This window comes from Xiphophorus couchianus, chromosome 13, assembly GCF_001444195.1.
Source record: "Xiphophorus couchianus chromosome 13, X_couchianus-1.0, whole genome shotgun sequence".
Classification (NCBI taxonomy): Eukaryota; Metazoa; Chordata; class Actinopteri; order Cyprinodontiformes; family Poeciliidae; genus Xiphophorus; species Xiphophorus couchianus.
The window spans coordinates 26,429,119-26,453,594 of record NC_040240.1 but is presented as its reverse complement, the minus strand read 5'-3'; the positions used below and the strand labels follow the sequence as shown (position 1 = coordinate 26,453,594).

At 45.9% G+C, this 24,476-nt stretch overlaps 4 protein-coding genes and 1 long non-coding RNA gene across 10 annotated transcripts; 1 reads left to right on the top strand and 4 right to left on the bottom strand.

Moving 5' to 3' along the window:
- The first annotated feature begins 358 nt into the window (after positions 1-358).
- Positions 359-2,466, top strand: LOC114156064 (uncharacterized). 2 transcript variants are annotated; one of them, XM_028036280.1, is made up of 3 exons: positions 359-1,364; positions 1,448-1,868; positions 2,078-2,466. In XM_028036280.1, the coding sequence occupies exons 1-3, from the start codon at positions 1,245-1,247 to the stop codon at positions 2,176-2,178; spliced, it is 642 nt and encodes a 213-aa protein (XP_027892081.1). In that variant the 5' UTR covers positions 359-1,244; the 3' UTR covers positions 2,179-2,466. The 2 variants fall into 2 exon arrangements, with proteins under 2 accessions (XP_027892081.1, XP_027892080.1); XM_028036279.1 differs by having other exon boundaries at positions 359-1,868.
- On the bottom strand, positions 1,882-6,403 carry LOC114156052 (riboflavin transporter 2-like). 4 transcript variants are annotated; one of them, XM_028036254.1, is made up of 4 exons: positions 6,154-6,403; positions 4,508-5,603; positions 2,861-2,984; positions 1,882-2,791 (listed from the first exon to the last, which is right to left on the bottom strand). In XM_028036254.1, exons 2-4 carry the CDS (start codon positions 5,503-5,505, stop codon positions 2,582-2,584), a joined length of 1,332 nt encoding a protein of 443 aa, XP_027892055.1. In that variant the 5' UTR covers positions 5,506-5,603; positions 6,154-6,403; the 3' UTR covers positions 1,882-2,581. The 4 variants fall into 4 exon arrangements, 3 of the variants coding, with proteins under 3 accessions (XP_027892055.1, XP_027892056.1, XP_027892057.1); XM_028036255.1 differs by having other exon boundaries at positions 4,508-5,517; XR_003597889.1 differs by lacking the exon at positions 1,882-2,791 and adding an exon at positions 4,258-4,444 and having other exon boundaries at positions 2,885-2,984.
- Positions 6,404-6,531: 128 nt separating this feature from the next.
- slc52a2 (solute carrier family 52 member 2) lies at positions 6,532-11,459 on the bottom strand. Its single transcript, XM_028036250.1, has 4 exons — positions 11,087-11,459; positions 8,996-9,845; positions 8,443-8,566; positions 6,532-7,758 (listed from the first exon to the last, which is right to left on the bottom strand). The coding sequence occupies exons 1-4, from the start codon at positions 11,214-11,216 to the stop codon at positions 7,486-7,488; spliced, it is 1,377 nt and encodes a 458-aa protein (XP_027892051.1). The 5' UTR covers positions 11,217-11,459; the 3' UTR covers positions 6,532-7,485.
- Positions 11,460-12,742: 1,283 nt separating this feature from the next.
- On the bottom strand, positions 12,743-21,778 carry LOC114156038 (uncharacterized). 2 transcript variants are annotated; one of them, XM_028036229.1, is made up of 3 exons: positions 21,612-21,760; positions 16,411-16,477; positions 12,743-15,472 (listed from the first exon to the last, which is right to left on the bottom strand). In XM_028036229.1, exons 2-3 carry the CDS (start codon positions 16,469-16,471, stop codon positions 12,921-12,923), a joined length of 2,613 nt encoding a protein of 870 aa, XP_027892030.1. In that variant the 5' UTR covers positions 16,472-16,477; positions 21,612-21,760; the 3' UTR covers positions 12,743-12,920. The 2 variants fall into 2 exon arrangements, 1 of the variants encoding a protein (XP_027892030.1); XR_003597887.1 differs by having other exon boundaries at positions 15,356-15,472; positions 15,836-16,477; positions 21,612-21,778.
- A 734-nt stretch (positions 21,779-22,512) lies between these two features.
- Positions 22,513-24,396, bottom strand: LOC114156073 (uncharacterized). Its single transcript, XR_003597894.1, has 3 exons — positions 24,283-24,396; positions 23,977-24,190; positions 22,513-23,236 (listed from the first exon to the last, which is right to left on the bottom strand). It is a non-coding gene; the product is annotated as an uncharacterized LOC114156073 (long non-coding RNA).
- Between the last annotated feature and the right edge of the window lie 80 nt (positions 24,397-24,476).

Genomic DNA, 24,476 nt, shown 5'->3' with positions numbered 1-24,476 from the left:
AAGAGAAAGTAGAAAAATTCAGTGTGAAGAATCTAAATCTGATTCTGGCAAAATAAAAACGGATGAAAATAGCTGCACAGAATTTCAATAAGCCTTCAAATGATCTCAATGTGAATAAAGATCTAAATTTATCTTTAATCTTAGAGAAACATTTAATTCCCTTTGAGATCAAAAGTATTTTTGAATTGAATTCATATCAATCCTGATTGTAATAAATCCTTAATAGTCGATCATTTAACAAGTTTTATATTTTCATTTAATTTCTGCACAGAATCAGAAAACTTTCATTTTTATTCATACATATAGAAAATGTTTCAGTTTTCTAAAACCTAAACAAAAATTATTTCAGCCTGAAACACTAAACATTTATTTATGTTTTATTTAAATAAACACAGATGTAAACTCATTTCAGATTCTGAGATTTTTTGTTTTGTTTTATGATCCGCTTTGATCCTGATCAGCTGATCGATCCTCCATAATCAGAAACTAGTTCCTCCTCAGAACCGGACAGAGTTCGGCCTAGTGGCCATCAGTGGTACTGCATGTTCAAGATCTTTCTTTTAAAAGGAAAAATTAGGATTTTTTAAATTTAAAAAAAAAAAAACCGACAGAATTCGGATCTGATCGGGCAGAACGCTGCGACGTCAAACTTTGGAGCAACAAGGAAGTGGAAGAAGGAGAAAGGAAACTTCTCTCCTGATGACGTCGGTTTTCCTGGAGGGAATCTTCCTGCAGCAGGAACCAAAATTCAGACATTTTTCTGTCTGAAACTCAGGATCCATATTTGTGTTTTAGAAATGCTTGTTGTCACAAGATGAATTCATGTTTTGCTGTTATGAAAATCAGGTGTGCTGACGTTGCTCAGCTCTTAGGGAAATCAGGATCAGATCGAACTCAGTCCGGTTTCAGCCTCCAACACCGTCGGTAAGTTTGGGCTCATTTTCATCTTTAGATGGTTTTAATAACTTTTGTTTTTAATCAGGAGTTCAGGCCGTTTATTTGAGATAACTTCTCGCTCCATCCCATAATCAGAAAAGCTTTTGTTCCTCTGATAAATTCCTTGTTAATTTGCTTCCTCTGGTTCTGGATGCTGAGCAGCTGGAAGGATTTTTGCTCTTACTGTTTACACAGTCGTGTAACCATAGCAACGAGGTATTGTTTTTACAACCGAGATCAGCTGAGTAGCATTGCAAAAGCTCCAGTGACCTTCAGCTCTGCTGTGTTCCTGGTTTCAGCGGGAGGAGATGGCGGAGTCCTACACCAACCGCTCTGACTCTGGTGGAGGGGAGGAATGTTTGCTGGAAGGACGATACCTGGTAACTCTGGCTCTGATCAACGTCTTCACCTTCGTCGTCGGCCAGCCGGTAACGGCCAAGCTGCTGTGGATCTCCTTCACCGCCAACAAGGCCGCAGATATCCTCAACTGCAACTTGGCGCTTTTCCACAGCTTCCTGTACCTGGTCTACCTGCTGAACCTGGTCTTCCTCTTCCTGTACCGCCGCCACCAGTCCGCCTTGCGCTCCGTCATCCTGAGCTACAGCCAGGTCGGCGGCCCCATGAGTTTGTGCTTCATCTGCATGGAGCGGTACGTGGCGGTGCTCCACCCCCCGGCTTACCCACTGCTGAGGACCCACCGCTGGCGGGAGGCGTGTGCTGCGCTGGTCTGGCTCTGCTTGCTGTCTGTCGCCATGACAACCACGCTGGTCAGCGACGACACGTCCTCGCTCTCCGGCGCCGTGATAAAAAGCGTCCCGTTCGCAGCGATGGTGATCCTGACCCACCTGATGGTGTGGGCCGCCGCCAGGATCGCCCGGGCGCTCAGGACCTCCAGCCCCGGCCGGGACCGGCTGCATCCGGTCAAGAGGAAGGCCTTCCGGACCGTCTGCGCCACCACGGCCATCAACCTGCTCTGCTACATCCCGGTGGCCGCCATGCAGAAGTTCCAGATTCAGGACCAGCAGCTGTTCAGCTGCGTCCTCACGCCCATCTCCATCCTGCTGTTGTCTGCTGCCAGCGTCATCCACCCGCTGTTCTACCTCTCCACCAAGGGGGGGCGCTCATCTGCGTCAAGAGGAAGAACAAGTGGCGGCTGACCGACGCAGAGAATGCTGGGAGTTTTCTCAGACTGCGGCTAGAAGAAGAAACCACGTGTCGTTTTATCCATTCTTAAAAAGTTGAAGTTTTATTTTTATGTTTCAAAAGCAACTTCAGCAAATCCAACGACTGACGTTACACTGATGGACCAGAAAGAGACCAAATACAGAATATTTATTAATTATTATTAATTAAATTATTTATAAAAATGTTATGAAAATTTAGTTTTTTCACCAAATTCAGATTCTTTAGCGATGCAATGAAACTGAAAGAAAAGCTTTGAAGGCGACTGGGTGAGAAGATTCCTGGAGATTTTTATTTTACTGTCATAAAGCAAACAATGAAATGAAAATAAATGCAGTTAAAACAAAATTGTGACAAATGTGCAGATTTTTAATAAAACAAAAGAGCAAAAAACTAAAAGAGTGCAACATTTAAACCCTTTGGATTCATTGGGGAACCTTCATGGGTCCCCCTGATGGTTCCCTCAGGGGCAACTGGTGCCGCATGGGTCCCCGGAGGAGAACAGGCCGTAGACGCTGACCAGAGGGAACATGGCGACGGCTCCCAGCAGGGAGCCGAGCTGCACCACCGCTCCGCACCACACGAGGGCGCTGTGACCTTCGTCCCGCAGGATCACCCCGATGATGATCTTCACGTAGGACAGAAAGAAGATGAGGAGGATCCAGGCGAGAACCTGGACAGAGGAAGGTCGCCATCAGAACCACCAGAACCATCTGGACTCATCAGAATCTCCTGGACCCACCATGATGGCGGCGCCAGAACCGTCGTTGACCAGAAGGGGGCAGGGACTCAGCGCCGCCATCAGCATTATGTACAAGCCGATCAAGGTTCCCAGAACTGTCAGGAAGCCCAGGAACACCAGCGACCTGCAGAACCACAAGCAGCTGTCAGGAGCATCCAGAACCAGAACATGTCTGATCCATACAGGTCAGAATTTTACATACACCCCATAAGGTGAGATGCTTCCAAACAAAACAGTTTATGTTGAATCGATCAAAGCAGGAAGTTGATTAGGAAAAACCAAAACTTGCCATAACATTTCCTCCTGACTTCCCCCTGACTTCCTCCTGACTTCCTCCTGACTACCTCCGTACTTCCTCCTGACTACCTCCTGACTTCCCCCTGACTTCCTCCTGACTTCCTCCTGACTACCTCCGTACTTCCTCCTGACTACCTCCGTACTTCCCCCTGACTACCTCCGTACTTCCTCCTGACTTCCCCCTGACTACCTCCTGACTACCTCCGTACTTCCCCCTGACTACCTCCGTACTTCCCCCTGACTACCTCCGTACTTCCTCCTGACTTCCCCCTGACTTCCTCCTGACTACCTCCGTACTTCCCCCTGACTACCTCCGTACTTCCTCCTGACTACCTCCTGACTTCCCCCTGACTTCCTCCTGACTTCCTCCTGACTACCTCCGTACTTCCTCCTGACTACCTCCGTACTTCCTCCTGACTACCTCCTGACTTCCCCCTGACTTCCTCCTGACTTCCTCCTGACTACCTCCGTACTTCCTCCTGACTACCTCCGTACTTCCCCCTGACTACCTCCGTACTTCCTCCTGACTTCCCCCTGACTACCTCCGTACTTCCTCCTGACTACCTCCTGACTTCCCCCTGACTTCCTCCTGACTTCCTCCTGACTACCTCCGTACTTCCTCCTGACTACCTCCGTACTTCCTCCTGACTACCTCCGTACTTCCCCCTGACTACCTCCGTACTTCCCCCTGACTACCTCCGTACTTCCCCCTGACTACCTCCGTACTTCCCCCTGACTACCTCCGTACTTCCCCCTGACTACCTCCGTACTTCCCCCTGACTACCTCCGTACTTCCCCCTGACTACCTCCGTACTTCCCCCTGACTACCTCCGTACTACCTCCTGACTTCCCCCTGACTACCTCCGTACTTCCCCCTGACTACCTCCGTACTTCCTCCTGACTTCCTCTTGACTTCCTTCTTCAAGTTTCAGGAAATCTGGATGAAAGTTCCTGTTTGTGATAAACTATTTAACAATCTTCAGACTTGTTTTTTTGGAGCAATGGCAGCAACGGTTGCAGGACTTTGTCCCTCGGCGGGTTGCCGGTCCGATCGCCACTCTGTCATCGTGTCTTTGGGTAAAACACTTCACCCTCCTTACCTGCTGCAGGTCAGAGCACCCAGCAGGGGGCGCCAGTGCATGTCTGCCTGACCTCTGTCTGACCGTCAGCTGTGGCTACCGTCTAGTAGCTCTACCGTCAGCATGTGGATGACTGAGTGAAGTGTGAAGCGCTCTGAGCTCCTCTGGACTTGATGAAGTCCAGTAGAACCTTTTCATCATTTCAGTCCTGAGAGAAGAAAATGATTGAACGGATATTTAATTATTGATCAGTTATTAGTTCCTGGCTGACCTGATGGAGACGAACATTGCTACGAAGCCGGCCAGCGGGTTGGACACGGCGGCCAGCGCGGCCGACAGGTGGTAGGCGCCGTTCCCGTAGGGCAGGCAGGAGTAGGACTGGACGGACGGCAGGACCGTGTTGCTCAGGGCGTTGACCCAGCCCAGAACCACGAAGATGAAGATCAGCTGCTTCTGGCTGCAGGAGCTGGAACCCAAGCTGCTTCTGGGTTTGTGGTTCTGGGGCCTGAAGAGGTCCATCATGGGCCTCTGCTCGGCCCTCTTCCGGCTGCTCCGGAACCTCTCCCTGGACCCGGTGGAGTAGCACGGGTCGGGCTGCTGCCGGGCCACGGCCGGGTGGAGGTCCAGCAGCAGGAACGCTGCCAGGCTCACCAGCATCATGGCGCTGAGGAAGAAGAAGAAGACCTCGGCGGAGAAGTTGGAGGGCTGGTACTGAGCCTCCAGGCGTCCGGTTCCGTGGCCGCTGTGGTTCAGGGACCGGCTGCCGTTGACACAGCGCACCAGGCCGACGCCCTGGACCAGAGCCGCCAGGGCCGGCAGCAGGCCGCTCAGCCCCTCCCCGACGAAGTAGGAGGTGAGGAAGTGTGGCTGGAGGCGCATCATGAAGGGCAGGAAGGTGACGGAGGAGGTGCAGTCCACAGTCGCCAGGAAGAAGGTCAGAACCAGCAGAGCCAGGCTGCGGGGGCCGCCGGCCACCACCACCGTCTCCTTCCAGAAGAAAGCCAGCAGGAAGCTGGCCACGGCGCCCACCGCCACGATCACGTAGATGACCGCCGCCTCGTTGAGGACGCCGGGCCGGAGGCGGTGCATCAGAGTGACGACGAGCGGCCCGACGTTGGCCGCCTGGATGAGGATGGACAGGTAGGAGGGCAGGTACCATCCCTCTGGGACCTGCGGCACGATGAGAGGAAGCTCCACCCACAGGCCGTTGATGGAGACCCAGGAGCCCATCCCGAAGAGGATGGCCAGCAGGTGGGTGAGCACAGCCATGGTAGAGGCGTCCTGCGGGGAGGCGCCCGGACAGCAGGTTGTCAGAGGCTAGGGGACGGTTCTGGTCCAGCTAAAGGCCTTTATACGTTGATTTCATACTAGAGTTGTCAGTGAAAAGGTTTGTAATAAATATCAAGTCATATTAGTTGATATGACTAATATACATACAGTCAGAAAATTGATTAGTGAAAACTTTATGAATGCTAAATTTGATCTAATGCATTGGGACCAACTACAGTCATCATTATTATGAACTAATATTCAGAATTTCAGTAAATCTGGGTCAGATTCTCTGCAGTCAACTTCAAATGATGCAGAAAACTATTTCTTTACAACATGTCTGAGATGTCAAAGTTTTATAAAACGGATCAAACTGTAAGTCCAGATTAATGTGTCACCATGAGGAACGGATCCGTCCAGCTAAAGGTGCACTGCGTGAATTATTCCCATCTTCTGTCAATGTTCACAGATTGTTTGTTGTCTTTGGAAACGCTGAGCAACACCGACTCAAAACCATCTCCAGAAAAGTTTTAATGCATGTAGATCATCAGAGAAGTCAAATTTAAACTATAAATGTTAGGAGCTCAAATCTGTTGAAATCTGATGAAAATCAGAAGCTGTGGATGGAGACGCTCTGCAGAGACTCACCTGCTTCTGGCGGACGCGGCGTTTTCTGGAGCCAAAGTCCTGAGCAACGATAACCGGCAGGAGCGTCGCGTCGCGTCGGGGTGTAAGCCCTGCTGGGGGCGGGTCCTGCAGAAAGCCTGGTCCTGATTGGCTGATGGCCGTCTTCACCTTGCAGGGCAGCAGATTCTCCTTCTGGTCGCTTCATAGAGAATCTGCAGAATTCAGCTAATTCTCCTGGAGCGGATCAGGAGGCTGCAGGTCGCTCAACAGAAAGTCCCGTTTGAAGGGCTTTGAGGAACCGGCCACAGGTTAAACAAAAGCTCTTCTAATCACAGCGGTCTACAAAAACATTTCTACTTCTCAGCAAATATTGGGACAATATGGAAAATGCCAACAAGACCAAATATAAACCATTTATTTTCATTGCATGTCAGAAAATCGGAAGGTTTCAGGTTTTTCTCTGGACTCAAAGGAAAACCTGCATCATGGCTAAAGTTTATTCCAAAAGAACAAAAATGTTATAATTTAGCTGATTTATGGAGGAATGTTGGAGGCCATCACCTCCACCCAAACTAATCAGTTAATGATTGATCGATTACTGGAGCAGAAACCAAAAAAAACTAAATATTAACATTTAAAATGAAAAACCCTGATTTCACCAAGCTGTTGCTTTATTGTTAGCAGGTGTTTATTGTTCTGGTGTGAAGCCACTATATTGTTCAACCAGCTTCAGTTTTCTTTCTTTGTTGACGTTTGTTAGCTTAGCTCTTAGCTGACGCGTTTCTGTCCGACGATACGCTCTTGTGCATTAAAAAGTACTTACTAGTCCACACAAAGTCTGATGAACGACGGACATTACATAAGAATCTTGCACAGCATTCCACATTTTAACGGTCAGAAACTGTAGAGCTCGGTTGACCAAACCACATTCAATGTTCTTTCCTGAACTAAGTGACGCAGCATTTTCATATGTTTAAATGATGTCCTTTAGGTGGCGCTTTTCTACAAAACAAACATACTAGAATAAAACCTTATTGCTAAGAAAATATCCAAATATGCAAAAAGCATACAAAACAACAAACAATGTTCAAACTGACATTTTTGGCTCTCACAGCAGGAATAAATAGGATGGTGTCTTTAAAACCTCTGGGGGTCAGAGGTCAAGCCTCAGTGTGAGCATCTGGCATCGGCTGCTTCTGTCTGTCAGCAGATCACAGAAACAGGAAGTGAGCGTTGGAATCAGATCTCATTCCCAAAACGGTAAAAAGATTTCAGTAAAATGTTCCAACAGAAGGAAAAGTGGAAGGTCAGGCGCAGGCGGCCTTCCTCCTGAGGAAGAGCTTCCTGCTGCCGTCAGTCCAGAAACGTCCGGAGCTCAGGATCAGCAGCGCCCCCTGCTGGAGGAGCTGCAGTCCTGTTGCTGCAGACGTCCACGCAGTCGTGGGCGCGGGCGAACAGCTGGTAGACGTTGACCAGGGGGAACATGGCGAGCGCGCCCAGCAGGGAGCCGGCCTGGATGGCCACGCCGGCCCACAGCAGCGCGCCGCGCCCGGCGCCGTGCAGCAGCGCGCCGACCGACGCCTTCAGGTAGGAGAACAGGCCGGTGAACAGGATCCAGGAGCCCACCTGCAGGGGGCGCACACACGCAGCCGGTGAGCCATGGCAAGGGACGGCCATGTTTCCTCTGGGTTGCTTAGCAACAGAAACAGGATTTTCTCTCACAGTAAAACTGTTTCATTGATTTCTATTGATCAGCTGTGGCTGAAATAAACTTTTTCTCAAAACTTTTAAGTGCTAAAATTTTTCATATCAGTCGTGTTTTGCATCAGATCCAACATCCGGACCCAGAACATCCAGAACCTACTGGGTTTTACCCATCTCTCCACCCAACCCCTCTGCTGTAGGACTTCCTGGTTTCTGACCAATCAGAGCCCAGAGAGCAGAGAGACACGCCCACTCTCATTCACTCCCAGTAGCTCTGGTTCTGATTGGTTCTGGAGAAACCGGACCCTTACAAACCCGGAGTTGTTCTGATCCAGCTCACATTTCTAACATTGCTGCCAGAGGAATGAATGGATCGCCATGGAAACCGATTAAATCCTGACTCTGATTGGATCTAATTAAACTGACAATCAAGGTTCTATAGAGCCAAGTCCAGACTTTCAAAATAAAGGGTTAGGGTTAGGGTAGTCATATTTAGCCAAGAACAAGAAGTGGTTCCGGTTCTGAGCGTTCGGATCAACCTGGACCTGCCTAAAGTCACACATCCAGAACTTTTTATCTAAATAAAAGCCTCCAGCGGAAACTCACCACCAAGGTTTTCCCAGCGAGGCTGGCCTGCAGCGGCGGGCAGGGGCTGAGCGCCGCCAGCGCCAGCAGGTACGCAGCGAACACGCCCGCCGCCAGCGACACCAGGCCCAGGCCTACGGGGGACCTGAAACACACCAGAGGGTCAAAGGTCATGCTCTGTGCTACTGTCCTGACCCAGCCCTCACTCTTTAGGTTCCTTAAGCTCCTCCAGAATTTTTGAGATTTTTTTTGCTCATTTTTACTCCATTTCTAGAACCTGACATCCTTTATTGTTACTGTGTCACCAGTGACCTTTACCCAGCTGGAGCTACACAGGAAGTAGGGCCAGAGAGGGAGCAGTCAGACAGGAAGTGGTCCGGTTTAGACACGGCCACGTCCTGGACTGTCGTCTCCATAAAGGTTGCAACTGTTTGACCTCTGAGCCACTTGGGGCCCTGACCTCAGTCCTGACACTATTTTGTGAATTTCTTTTTTAGCATTTGAACTTTAAGGAGAGAACAGGATCAGGGGGGAAAACTCCACCTTTAAAGGTCAGAAACGCCTCCAGTCTCACCTCAGCACCACAAACATGGCCAGGAAGCAAGCCAGGGGGTTGGCGATGTTGCCGAGGACCACAGAGAGGTGAAAGGTCATGTTATTGTAGGGCAGACAGGAGAAGCTCTGGACGGACGGGAGCACTCCGTTGGTGAGGGCGTTGGAGGCGGCGAGCAGCGCCAGCAGGTAGACGTTTCGTCCCGTCCAGAACCTGGGAGCGGGCGGCTCCGGGCCGACCGGCCCCTCCGACGCCGCCGTTCCTCCGTTGTACAGCCGGTGCGTCTCTTCTCCACTCTTCGCCGCCTCGGCGCCGTCGGACTCTTGGGGCGGCCTCTCCTGCTGGGACTCGGCCCGTCTTTGTGTCAACGCCACGAAGCTCAAGGCCGAGATGGCGAGCATCACAAACAGGAACCAGAAGAAGTTTTGGGCAGGAAAGTTCTCCTCCAGGTACTCCGGCTTCACCGTGTCGTTTTCGGTTTTACACTCCAGCTTGCCGACGCCCTGACCCAAAGCCACCACGCAGGGGAACAAGGCGCTGAAGCCCTGGCCGATGAAGAACGTGCGGATGTACTCTGGAGGATAGCGGAACATGAACGGCAGGAAGGTGACGGTGGAGGTGCAGCAGACCAGAGCCAGGACGAAGCTGAGTAGCAGGAAGGGCAGCGACCGCTCCGCTCCTGCGATCGGCACCCGGCGGGACCAGAAAAGGGCTAGGAACCCCGACGCCACCACCGCCAGCGCCAGGATGCAGTGAATGGCCACACGTTCGTTCAGGCGACCCGGAGCGCAGTGGTGCGCCACCGTCACTGCGATGGGACCCAAATTTCCAAAGGCGATGAGCACCGAGAGGTAAGCAGGAAGGTTCCAGCCTGGAAGGAGACGAGAATCGGATCAGAAACCACCTGGTTCTACAGCGCCCGGTTCTAAGTCACCCAGTTCTATGTTGCCCGGTTCTACATTCCTTCACTGAGACTTCAAGTCCACCTCGCTGCAGCAAACAGGAAGGGCGGGACGGACCGCTGTCAGTCTCAGACCTTATATGGAAATGGGGCCATTGCACTCCGGAAGTGAAGGGGGCGCTATTTCCTATATTGTCCGCGGCCTCCTGTTTTTATTTTCTTTTGAAATCTGTGATATATCTTCATCTTTAGGAAGGATTTTCACTCTCAGCATGTTTTTGAACTTCTCTCTCTTATTTACTTCAGTGCAGCTCACAGTTCTTAACAGATTCTGTAGCTTTCTGTGAACTTCTACATCTGCTCCTTAATAGGATATTTTCGGGTCTGATACTGCCTCTAGTGGCGTGGGGTGGTAACACAACTAATATAATTACTCCAGTTAACTATTGATTGATTACTTTATTAGTTGACAATTCAATAATTGATTAATTGTTTCAGGTTTAATCTGGATAATCAAATCTAAAGTCAAACAAAAGCAGATATTGGTCAGATATTAGAAACCTGATCAGTTTTTCAAGCTTCTTTTCAACTAAGATTTTAAATGTTATTTTCACCTGTAAATGTAATAATGTACCTCTGAGCTGCTGTTACTTTTACTACTGTGACATATTTTCCATCAAGCATTTATATGGACAGTTTTCCAGTATTGGTAGTTATCTTGTGCTGTGGAGCAGCGTGCCCAGCCCGGCCCCCCAGGTTTGGGATGCAGGGCGGGCCGAGGACCAGGGGTTGGGAAACACCGAGCCAGAGGACGTGAAGGCCCGGACTGACGCAAAAACAAGTTCATGTTCAATGAAAGGGGTCCAACAGCAGAGCCTTGAGGAACCCCACATGTGATCATCATCTTGCTCTTCATCACCTGCTGATGAGGAGCAACTGATGAAGCTTCAGCCTCTACAGGCTGAAGACTGAGAAATGTTTGACTGCTTGGAGAGAACAGAAATAACTGATCGATGGATTGAAAGCATTATTCATCTATAACAGTTTAATAACAAACATAATGAGTCTGTGACCAGCTGATGAAAAACAGGAGTCACTTATTACCGCTTGAAGTGATTACGAAGTTACTTGGTGTTGTGATAAATTGGCAAACAGAACCGGGTCAGGCGGACCGGGAACGGGAGAGTTTTCCTCCGGAGATGAGGACTGACCTTCGGGCAGCTCTCTGACCACCACCGGCAGCTCGACCCACAGGCTGTTGACGGAAACCCAGGAGCCCATGGCGAACAGGGCCGTCAGGCCGTGGCTCACCGCGGCAGCGCGCCACCAGCTGCCCGGCATGGTTCCGCTCGGTTCGGCGGGAAATGGACCGGATCTCTGGGGTGATGTGGTTCCGGGAGCCCCTCCACACGCAGCGGTGGCTCTTACTTTGAGCAATGGACTATTGCGCAAGGTTTCCGCCCCTTCTGCTGCCTTCACGGACACTCAGAACTTTTAAAATCAGAGTGAAATTTCCTTAAATTTAGCATCTTTACCGTTTAATATTCGGAACATTTTACTTCCAGAAACATGGCACTAAGACGGTAATACTGAGAGTTATTTATGTGGCTATTTAATTTATATATACATATATATTATATATACATATGTATACATAGAATTTGATGTACATCAAATTCCGATGTACATCACACCTGAGCTCAAAATTGCAACCTAATGTAAAATTTACCAAACTGAAACCTAATTTATATTATTTCTGCATACTGAGGGTCACTTGTCCTGTTTTCCTAAATAATCTGTAATTTCTTACAGCAGTGAAGGCATCAGCCACAGAAATCATTGAATAAATGAGAGCTGGTTCTTTATCTGTCAGATTAGGACGGAAAACGCGGGTCGAAGTTCAGGAAACATGAAGAGGCTTTAAAGCAAAGACGGAAAGAAAAACCCGTATATTTAGTGGTAAACAGAATCCGGGTTTTTCCTTCATGTGAAAGGTGGATAAAACTGGACAACACGCCTCTTTACTTAAGAGTCTAAGTAGTGGAAGAACTCAGCTGGAGCTATGGTAGACATCTAACTTTTAACACAATTTTAATTAGCAAAGGCAAACAGCACAAGCAACCAGATTTATTATAATGTCCTCCAAAGAAACGGGAAGAGAAAGCTTTGTTTGGAAAATCTGACGTGTCTGAACAGACATTTCAATTTCAAAAGAGTTTTGGTTAAAGTTTGGAGGTGTAATGCAATTACCTAATCAAATGAGAAAATATATAATATTCCATTCAGAATTTTAGGAAAAAATATGAATACATCGTTGTAGTCGATTCCATCCATCATCTTCCTCTTAGCCTGGGGTCGCAGGTCACAGGGTCGGCAGCCAGGGAGACCCAGGTTCCCCCAGCCTCCTGGTCCGGCTCCTCCGTGAATCCCAAGGGGTTCCCAGCATGGGGAACATCGTCCTGGTCTTCCTCTGGGTTTCCTCTCGGTGAGGAGGAGCAGCAGCTCTACTCTGAGCCCGGATGACCGAGCTGTGATCCGCTCCAGTGAGGCAGGAGCAGATCACAGCAGAACCACATGCCGGATCCCAACGGCACCAAAATGATCCTACAAGGTCTTCCCCCAAAAACTTCTAAACGATTCCAACAGGTCTGTCCAGACAGTCTTCTTGTTTTCCTCCTTGTCTCAATCTACACTTCTAAAAATCGCTCTACTGCCCATTCTAGCTGCAGAGTAAGAGAAACAAACACCTTTAAGCTCTTAACCTTCATTGCCCAAAGATTACTCAGCTTTACTTCCTATAAATGTTTAACTTTCTTTTAGATTTTAGTCTCAAAACATTTTATTGCTGTAAAGAATACCTAAACAAAATCAATCCAAAAAGAGAGAAAATGATATTTTGACACAGGAGAACAAGTTTGAACTACGAAGGTTTCATTTCCTGAAATGTTTGCAGCGGCTCCATGCTAACATGGAGTGGCATAAAATTTCACATTTTCAAGACCGAATGTTAGTGTGGAAAATCTGAAGTCTTTGTATGGTTTCAGCTCAGCTGGTGATCCCGACCTCCGTTGAGGAAGAGTCCGGATTCGTTTCTCCGGACGGCAGCAGGCCGCCTCCGGCAGCCGGAGCGGCTCGGTCCTCCGCAGCGCGCCGGCCGGAGGGCCTCAGCTTGGTCTTCCTGGGCGCCAGCACCAGCGAGTATCCAGGTTTGACACGAGGGAGAGCAAATTTTAGCTTCAGCGCCATTTGGGTGGAGTTGAGGCAGTGATGGTCCAGGTGTGGGTTCGTGTTGTTCAGAACCATCTTCTGATACAGGATCTCGCAGCGAAGTCCTTCCCGTTTCTCCAGTCGCGACTTCCCATCGAAGCGCAGCAGCATTTTTTCAATGTCCTGCTGGGTTTTGCAGGGACCTCCGTTTCTGGTCACTGTGGCGATAATGTAGTCCCTGTCCATGTTCTCCTCCTGCTCTTCCTCAGGGACTCTTCTGTAACCTTTTCTCGCCTGAGGGCTTTGCTCCTCTTTCTGGCCTAACTGGGAGCTGTTTCTGCTCCTCGAAGCTTCATCAGAGCTGTTGCCGGATATGCCTTCGTCTTCCTGCGAGCTGTCCAGCTGGCTCTTTGAGGAGTTCTTGGACAGCTTGTCCGGCCTTTTCTTCCTGTATGGATACGCATGGCCGAAAGGATACTCTGCCATCAAGACGGAGAACGTACAGCTGACCAACTCCAAGCACACATCAGTGGAAGGGATCTGGGAAAACATTCCTCCAGGTAGAAAGTTCTTCAGGTGTTCCTCAGTAACGGCAGCAATCACCTTGATGGTCCTCTTCAGACAAGCTCGGATCAGGTCTCGGTTTGTGTGCCACTCGCCACAGAAGCTAAACACCCCGGTGAAGATTTTCTCTTGCAGCGGGAACTGCAGAAAGACATTGCTGTCCTCCTCCGGTGCCAGCAGCGTGGAGGGATCTTTGGACCAGTCGATGAACCTTTGGTACAGACATAGCAGGAACTGACTGAAGAACGCATACTCTCCTCCGCTCTTCAGGAGCTGCCAGTAGGGGCCGAGGATCTTGCAGTAAATTATGGCCACGACACACACGAAGCTCTGGATCATGGAGTCATTTGCGTCTGCCGCAACGCTTTCCAGGATGATGTTCGGACATGGGTCGTTGGCAATCGACAGCAGATCCGCAAAGAAGAGCGCCGTCTCCTTGTGATGGTGGATAAGACCTGCTGCTGCTTCAAAGTAGTTATTCAGTCTGTTTGATTGGTTCACAGTGAGTCTGGAGGGGTTTCCCTTCTCCTCACAGAACGCCACCCAATGCTTTCTGTAGTTCGGTTTCTCCGGGCTGATTGGGCTCAGGATATCGCAGGCCATGTGGATGTAACGTGACGTGGCGCTTTCTGGCAAACTGACAAAGTTCTTGAACTTGGGAAGATTATCTCGGCCCAGTTTCACTCCTGTGGACAGGATGATCTCCTTCTCAAAGCTCATGATCTGTGCCTCCACCGCATCATGCAGATCAACAAGGTAATTAGCGTTGTAGTTTAAAAACACCACCGGGTGCACGACGGAAGTCTCCTTCCGAACACTGGACACCTTTTTCTCAAACTCTTCCATGGCTGGATGCTCTTTGTAGGTGAGAGCGTAGTGATTCTTCAGCAGATCCAACGAAACGCTTTTGCACGCTTCAGTTTTCCCGCCATAAACACTGGACAGCTTCTGGACGGACAGCATGGCGATGTCCAGCAGAGTCAGGGATTCTCCGCGGTCAGAGCTGGATGTCTTTCCATCATCCTCGCCTCCCACGTCAGCATTTCCTCTCTGCAGCGCGGTTCCCACTTCCTCCCTGCGCACCTCAAGACCTTCACCTTGGGAGATTTCTGAGCACTCATCTTCTTCTTTGACTGTAACCCTTTCGTAATCTTCCCTCCTCAGGCGTTTCTTTACAAAAAGTTTTGGTGATTTCTTTGGAACCAGTTCAAACGGACTCTGAAGCACTTTTTCAATGGCTGCATTCTTCCTGTGACTCCTCGTTTCATAGTTGCGACAGTAAACTTTCAGCTTCTTTATCCTGGACCGAAGGAGCTTGTATGCTTTCTGAATGGCCCCACTCTTACAGTACTCTGGGTTAAAGTTTCTTAGCCAGGAAACAATGACTACTGGGGAAATTTTTTCCCTGGCAACAAAGTTGCTCAACTCGACAATCAGTCCATTTGTGACTTCGATGGACCGTGCCCGCTCTGAAAAATCCCTGAGCTCCAGAAGGTGCTGGCGCTCCACTCCGATACTGTCGCATATTGGGCCAACAAAGTTGAAGTTGACATCTGAATCCAGAAAGGCAAACCTGGCTTCGATGCCCAGGCTCAGCGTTGTTGCAATGCCTCTTTCGATCAAACAGCGGAAGTCAGCTGACTGATGAGCGGGGAAGATCTTCTTCAGCCACTCTGTGATGGCGAGCCAGGGAAAATTATTGTCCTCCCTCAGAAGTCCAACTTGGACCATCAGTCTGTTCTTGCACGGCCCCTGGTTCAGGTCTAGTCCCTCCCCTGTTTGAGGACCAATGAAGTCTGCAATAAGCTTCCAGTAGTATTCGTCTCCTGGAAGCAGAAAAGTTGGACAGAGGTAAGAAAAATCATTCCTGGTGAAAACAATTAAGTAAGAGTTTGGTAGAGCTGCACAATATGCCATATATTACATTGGATGGATGTGTGCAATGTCCAATCATATTATATGGATGCAACAATTGGCTGGTTATAACATTTCAAACATTGTTGCTAACATTGTATTTGGTTTGCTCACATTAGAGCTGGGCAATAAAATGACGATACGTATCATGATAGACACGTGATAAATTTCGATAGAAATATGTCTGACAGAATGCTGATAACATCACTGAACTCAGACCCACAACCGCACAGCATTCTGGGGGATGTAGGCATAGGAAAGGCTATCTCACTCACTCTTTGGTTACCTAGCAACAACCTGTTGCCATGGAAAACGGCTCGATGTTGCGTGCACCACCATGCCGTTGATATGAAGATAACAACGCGTGAGCGCAGCGCTCTGTGCGGCTCGGACAGGTGAGCAGCGTTTGTCCTGCAGGAGAAACAGCCGAGAAACTCAGCTAGCTCAGCTAACTAGCTAGTGTCCATTAGGATTGTGGGAAATGAAGGAATTTGTCAAGAGAAATGTAGGCAATGTGTAGACTTGACTATGAAACCTGGACCGTATGTGCAGAACGTCGGCGAATGTGGGAGCAGTTTGAGGTTTCGCCACCGCCTCTCATAGCTGCTGAGAAATAAAAACGTTTGGGCTGAAAAGAGATCATGACAGCTCAGAAATTACGGATAAGAGGAAAGGACGTGTCACAGGTTTGGCGTTGCAACAGCAAACAGAGCCCAAAGAAAAGTCCTGAGTGATTTTCAGAAAGCCTGGAGAAGATCAGGACCTTCCTGTTGTCCTTGACCTTGGAGGTAACAGGAAGGTTGAGCAGTTTGGAGGGAGAAATGAGGTTTGATCAGGCGATCAGACTTACTCAGATTAGCATCATTTACTACCGCTTTCCCATGGAGGGAAAAATCCTGACCTTCCTCCATGTTATCCTGAAAGAAAACACAGATAGAAGTTATTCAAAGCCACAGGGCAACACAGTCTAGGAAGAAATGTCTATGTTGCTGGGAGAAAATGTCAGCAGAAGCTGCAGCCACCAGCTGGCATTCAGCCATAGGTTTTTAGCCCCAGCTCCAGAGGAGATTAGCTAGGGGCCGCTGGCTTATTTTGGGGCAGCAGAGTAAACAAACCTTTATGCAACATTTCAAATAAAATAACCATTTATTAATACACAATAAAAAGGACATAAACAGTGACATGTATAAAATGTGTAATTATCTTCTAATTTGCATAAACATGAGCTCATATGCTGCAGAAAACTAGGAATCAAATGTTTCCAATCTCTGACGTCTATTTCTTTAGATGTAAAATCAATCTACCGGTACTCAAGTAAGAGTAGCACTAATAACATTACTCAATAAAAAAGTACAGTGTAATAAAACTACTCTTATAACACGAAGCTGAAGTTGGTTTCCGATTCAGGAAATGGCTAAAGGGCGATTCCACCTCATTTTTCTTTACCTTCAGCATATTTGATCTATTTTAGTTAAAAAAACTACAACATTGAGACTCTTCAGACCTGGACTGGGTTATTCTGCTCTAATAGCAGAATATTTAAAACCAACTTTGTGATTTGTGAAACTTCAATACAAGGCAATTTCAGCTAATTTTTCACTACCTTCAGCATTTTCTATGAGAGAAAATAACAAGCTAACAGCAAAATAATGACAATTTCAGAGAAGGAGCAGTTCAGTTCAGAAGGAGTCACCCCTTCTTGAAGTTTCACAAATCTCAAAGGTTTCACTAATCCCATACATAGTTTTAAATATGTTGCTATGAGTTGAGAATAACCTAGTCCAGGTTTGAAAAGTTTAGGTGTTGTAGTTCAGGAGCTGCAGCAGCAGTTTAGCGCTCAAGTTGCATTTAAAGGCGCCTCGGAAAAACACGTTAGGACGCGTTAATAATGGATTCAACTTTGTAAGGGCTGAAAAAGCCACGGAAGACAGAAGGCGTAGATATGGGAGCCCCCCCTGTATCAAACCGAGATAGGAATAACAGAAAGTTGACCACTCTGACGTAAAAAACAACAACAAAACAAAAACAACAGCTTCCAGTCCAGGGGGGGCACGGCTGACTCTGTGGACGGGAAATGCCCCCCAATCCAGCCCTCGCTGCCAGGCCTGGTTTTACAGCATGCCATGGCCAAAACACCTCAGTGGCATTTAGCTCCAAACTTTGACTATGCCCCTCAAGAGATGGGCTTAATTTCAGATTATTATCCCAAAGATGTGACGTTTGGCTTAAACAGCCCAGATCACCACACTGCCACCACCATGTCTGACAGTACGTATGAGGTTCTGGAGAACCAGACTAATCATCTGTTAGTCTGGAGTTTCCGGACTAGCAGATGATTCGTTCCTCTGTGTTTATGTATTTCTGAACATGATTTGATGCTTTTTGAAGTCTACTTCAAGGGTTTTCAACCTGTGGTTCCAGAGCCACAAGTGGCTCGTTGGATCTTCCACAATGGCCTTAGTAAGTTGGTTAAAAAGTCCAGAATAACCAATTTCCATTACATGATTTTTCAGAAACATCAACATCCTACAAAAGAAGATTCGTCAATCTTCTTTTTGTAATTCTTTGATGTTTTTCTTTGTTTTTTAAAACCAAAAGCAGAAATAAACTGGAAGTTCTTCAAAAATTATCATACATTTCCTATTAAAATATTTAAATTGACTTTTGACAAAAGGTTCACATAACATTTGTGGCTGTAAAGTTTTTTTAGCTGGACGGAGGGTAAAAGTGTCAGCAGAGTGACCTCTGGTCTACTTCATGTTGTCAGTCAGGTTCTATTTAAGTGACTTTTTATTTCTGGAGGTCTGCGAGAAATTGCACTAAGAAAATGTGTTTATTCATATTTAAGTCCCAATTAAACAAGGAGATGTGTCAACATTTTCACATTTCCAGTGAATCTGAAAGGTTTTATTCCCTAATAACTGCATAACAGAACATTTACATTTTACAAACTCTCTCCGTATTTATCAGACTTATTCTTCTAACATTCCTGCAAAGTCAACTTATTATGGTTCACTTTACAGCTTCTGATCATTTGCACAGAGACAAGAAGGTTTGCCTTGGTTTAACAATGAACCTTAGGAAAAGCAGAAACAAAGCATTAAATCAGCCATTCTAGGTGTATTTATGAAGTATAAATATAAAGGTTCAGTTCTGAAAGAAAAAAGAAGAAACTATCCAGGATGAATGGATGTCTATTATGCACTATTTTTATACTAAAACAGCATAAAAGATGAAGGGGTAAAATGTTTCTCAACTGGTCTCTCAGTGCAATTGATCAAATTTTCTCGATGAGAAGTCTGGGCACAGCAGAGCCCTCTTGTCCTGCAGGGATTCACCCTGGATTCATTCATGATAACAGGATTTCTGCTGTTTGGTGCTTGCAGATTCCTGGCTTATCAATAAATTTGTGATGTTCTTGGCCGAACTAGTGAACACTCAGATTGTTGGTTGGACAGAGACGCAAGTTGGATGTGAGTCTTGCTAAGACTCGCAGCCCAGCTGAGGACTCCAAAACTCACTAATGGAAAGGAATCCATCTTGGAGAAGTTGCTTGTTTCGGCTCAGTGGAACAACCAAACTAATTTGGATGTTTGGGAACTGAGATGTATCGGAGAGACTTTAGGGAAGATTGAAATTTATAATCTACCCGACCTAAGACATTCTGTATCTGAATTAGTTTTCCCCGTGTTGCCTTGGCAGGGCTGCATATTTCCAATCTCCTTGAAGATATGTAAACATAACGCTCCTTCCCACCTCAACCCCTCCTGTTATCCATGCAGCTGTGGAGCTGAGCGCTCCCAAGGACACGCCTTGATAACAACAACTTATCGGACTTCTGCCGGGAGGCTGAGAAATGTGGTTTCATAGCCCTGTGATGTCACAGAGGATATTTACTTTCACTTCTAGCAACCCAGAACAGGGATTAGAGCAAACTCAGAATCCAGTAAAACTACCTTAGCAACTACTTTTAGACTCCTATTCTTCCAACCAAGAAAAAGAATTAGACCAGAGGATACTTGCTAATACTTATCTAGCCTGAATAGGAGTATCTAGTTTATATATTTTGGATCAACATTATTAGATTATTTTCTTTTTCCTTCTTCTTTTGCTGCTTCCTTAGTTATTTTGTTTGTGCTTCCTTTTAATTTATGTAAAGCACCTTGAATTGCCTTGTTGGTGAAAATGTGCTATATAAATAAAATGACCTTACCTTTATGAAAACACTGTCACATGGAGAGAAATCGGGAAATTCAAACACTATCTAATACTCTCTTAGATAGTGCAGAGCCCCTAAAGGGACATGGAGAAAGAAAAAAAAAAAGAAATCCTGACTTACTTTCTCGAGATCCAAAAGGTCAGAGACATAATGAAATAATCGCAGCGATGGAGGAGGTTCATAGGTTTTCATTTATAAACATCCGATCAGTGCTTGACAGAAGGTTTCCATATAAGTGAGTCATTAGCGGCCATGTTCTGAATATCTGTGCTACCCAATAATCCTCCTGGTGGCAGAGCGCAAAGGAAAATCTGACGATGGCACAGATAGTCAGATTGTCATACTATAGCAGCGCATCTAGACATTTATGTCAGGGTTACCTTTCAAAAATCGCTACCGTCACGCTTACAAAACCATAGCAGTTAGTAAATATAATCGGAAATCATTCTTTAAGTGCCGGGGTTTAAGTGGCGCTTAGCAGTTAGCATTTAAAAAAATATTTAATGTTTAAAAACCACCAGATTCCTTCATTTGAATATCTTAATAAACTATAGACTGGCGACCTGTTCACCGTGTCCCCTATTCGATGCACTAAATTATTTCATCAGAATGTCTACCTGTTAAAAATGTGTGATTATATCGGTGCATTAAAACCCTGCATCACAGAAGTCCTCTTCAGTAGCGCAGTTTTACTATATCTGAATTTCAAACAAAATGTGTTGTAAGAATAAAACCGTATCAGACATGCAAACACGTTTTTATTTAAATTAAACACAGACATCTAATCCCCGTAAATTCCTTTTTTTGCACATTAATAAGTTGTCTGGCAGTTTTCAAATGTAGAGCACCGTCAAAATGTGTTAATCAAACTGCACAGGTCGCTGCACCTGAAATGAAAGGGTAAAGCTTATTCATATGCTGCTTAATAATATAGACACTCATAGATATATATTTGTGTGTGTGTGTGTGAGCAGAAGGTGACTCCATAATACATAGCTTCAATCACTCCTAATACCAATATGTTTAGCAGGGTTTAATAAAGAATGTATTGTTAAACCAAAATATTTAAAAGGGGCAAAATAGCTCACAAAAACAACTTTTTGTTCTCTTGGTTGAAGGGACTTTCTTGTTTATAGAATGGTAATTACAGACTAAACTAAAGCGGTTACAACCGCCTGTCATGTAAACCTACAACATGAAGTAGCAGAGCAGCTTGAGGAAAGCCAATTCTAAATCATTTAAATAGGGCTTACTGTAATTTTCGACGAAATAAAACGGACGGAATTTCCACAGGTAGGATGTATCGATGAGGAAGATGCTGAGCATGCAGACGTAACATCTGCATGCGGATTGATGAGGAGCACAGACAGTCAGAACAGCGCAAGATCTCGAGAAAATAAGTCGGGATTTCTTTTTTCTTTTTTTTTCTCCAGGGGGGCTGCGTACTTTTCGCTTGTGTAAAATCCAAGCTTGGAAAAATACAAAAACTCAATAATGGCTTTTAGAGTTATTCCACTTTCCAACACTTGGAACCTAATTTTATTTTCTCACTGACCTACACAAAAGATGAAAATATCATTAAGATATTTAAACCCGAATAATTAAACAGCAGCCTGAATTGTAACGCTGTTGTTCTGCAGGAATGCCTATCCACAGGACCATGAGTTAGCGCCGAGGAGCAACAGCTACTGTTAGCAGCATTTTAACGGGAATAAACTCAGCTAACTTAAACAACGTAAAGCCGATTTCGCAGACAGGCCGTTATATTTAGTTTGCTAATGAATAATTATAGATTTTAAAGGAGTGGAAATAAACTTTGACGAAAAACTCACCCTGCAATCAGCCCAACTCGACTTGCTGCTTAAAAAAAACAAAAGATTGGTGCTGCTCCGTGATTGGTCAGATTCGCCTAAAGGCGGGCGGTTGTTAAGGTCTTGACCAATCAGAATAGAAAGGCGGAATGCATCCTGGGTCTGCTGCAGCTTTTAGAGCTAGCATCAGAGAAGGTGACGTAAATACTTGCTTTTTCTCTTCAATAAGCGGCGTGTGTTGTATATAGTACCTGCCGGATATGAACAGCTTCCGGTCCGTGTTGCCGTAAGATATATTATACAAAGTCATTTTGTTCAGTTATCGAAGTTAGCTGATGCTAGTTAGCCGGTGCTAGTTAGTCAATGCTAAGCTTCGGGTTGTAAACAAGCAACATGCGCGCGCAGCTTCATTGGAACTGAAAGGAAGGGAAAACGAGTCTCAAAACATTAGAAATAAACCAGTAAAAGTACAAATTTATGGTATGAGGACAGCTTTAAACTCGGGAACTTTAACTCAACTGGAAAGATTATTTTAGGTTCTGCAAACAACATAAATATTCAATAAAAATCACCAAGTACTGATTTGAAAGCCCCAGAGAATAAACAAACACTGTGTGTCCTTTCTATTTCTGGCAAAAAATAATCATGAACATGACATTAAGTCAACTATCCACAATTTCAAAAGAAAAGAAATTTTGACCAAAGTGAGTGAGTGACTGGATGGATGGATGGATTAAAGGTAAATGGAAGCATGCTGATTCACACGTAGTCAAAAAATATAAAAACAGTAACAGAAACAGGTCAGTAAGAGCAAATTTACAGAAGAAATAATAATGTACAATTATTAAAAATAGATCAAACTAATTTAAAACGGAGTAGGTTCATTTAAAGAATGTTAAAAATGAGCATATGTAACCGGATCACTTTCTGCGTTGTGCTGGTTTTATTGAATGGTCAGGCCATGACGCGGTTTGTCTTTAAATGGATGGTTTCTGAATTTGTTCTGACGAGAAAAACCAACAGAAAACAACCGCCCGCTCCAAGCCTTACACAAAACAAAAGTACATAACAAAACTAAAGTTAATTCCTGCTATTTTGCAATTGTAGGTTCACTTAAATGTTTATATCACAGAATGGATTCATATATTACAATGGTGATAACAAAAATTAACTTCTAGATCTATACATAAACCGGATGTATTTACATGAAAAATATACAGCACACACCTCTCTGGCAGGACAACATGACAAAAGGGGCGGGGCTAAGGGCGCAAACAATTTACAGACAATACCACCGAAGAAGAAATAAAAAGGCGGGGCTTAAAATCTTAAAGTTACACGGATAAAACAATGACAGAGTTTTTACAGGTGTTTCACCCAGGTAAGGAACAGCATGAATAATCAAAACAAGACATTTTGTGTAATTATAACAAAAGAGAAATACAACCAGGTTACAGATGGATATTTATGGAAATATTAAAACAACAGAGTTGACATGGAAATGCCTAAATAAGAGCTGGTTAGACTGGGTTTGGAAGTGGAAGCTGCTGGTGGGACTGGTTTATCCAGAGTGAGGTCTAGGGAACCCGAAGGCAACACCTCAGTTTTCTGTTTGTTGACATAAGTGGCTTTCTGTCAGGACCTACCTGAAAAAGAAATATGTTTTCACATTTGTACAAGTTGCAGAGCATGATATGATGCTACTTTGTGAATTCTTATCTCTACTCTTTTCTTTATAATTTGTGGCTTTTGCAGAACATCTGTAAAGTTCTGGAACTGAGAATAAAATTATTCAAGCTCAAATCAAAGCAGAAACAGATTACACTGTTAAGATATCTGAAGGATAATTAAAGGTTTTTTTTGCAAAATGATCTCCTTTTTATAGGACAAAGAAGCAAGATTACAATTTAATGTGCTTGAACTTGACCGTGTGAAAAATGTCTAATTCATTTTCAATTCATTTTCTGTTTTTGTGTCCTTCCTGCTGACCGCTGCTGTTCTGGGACGATTAAAATCAGGACAGCAGCAGCGATGGACGCCTCAGCCCAGAGTGGAGGAGCGGGCGGCGACGCAACGGCGAGGAAACCAGCGCCGAAAAGGAAGGCGGGCAAAAAAGCAAGGAAAGCCAAAAAGGCCAGAGTGTCCCGACCCGCATTCACCATCCAGCAGGGCGAAGACATGCTTCTCTACATATCCAATACTTCGTCTCAGTCTGAAGGCTTGCTTTGGACTAGCAGGAGGAAAAAAGTTCCCAAAGCAAAGTTGCTTAAGAATCAGAAAAAGAAGAAAAAAACAGTCTGTCCTAAATCTAGACTGGAAAGGAAAGCAGTGAAGGAGGAAGAAGACAACAGGTTTCCTGAGGAGGACAGGTGGGGACAGCTTTTACCTGAGGAGGTGCTGGTCAACATCTTCCAGATGTTGGTTGTTCAGGACGGCGCGGTGCCTTTCCTATGCAGGTATTAACAGCATTTCACATGAGGAGCTGCCTTCAGTCTGTGGTTGAGTGGATTCAGAGTTTGGGGTCCGACTCGCTGTTGTTTTTGCGGTGCAGGGTCAGCAGAGTCTGTCGCCTGTGGAACGCCGCCGCCGCCACTTTGACTCTGTGGAGGAAGGTGGCGGTAAGTCAATGCTGGATCCAACCAGCGAGAGGTCAGACCGAGAAGACCTCAAACAGGATAAAGGAGACATTTACCTGGCTGGCCCAAAACAGGTTAGGGCTTCAGACAGTTTAATCACTGATTTATATCCAAACTAAATAGCAAACCGCCTGATGCCCTTAAATATGAGTCGTTGTTCTTCTTTAGATTCTCCCAGCTGCGTGACTTCACTCTCTGTCACTGGGCAACCAGCGTTGACTTCGCTTTAGAGGTAATGCTGAAACAAAAA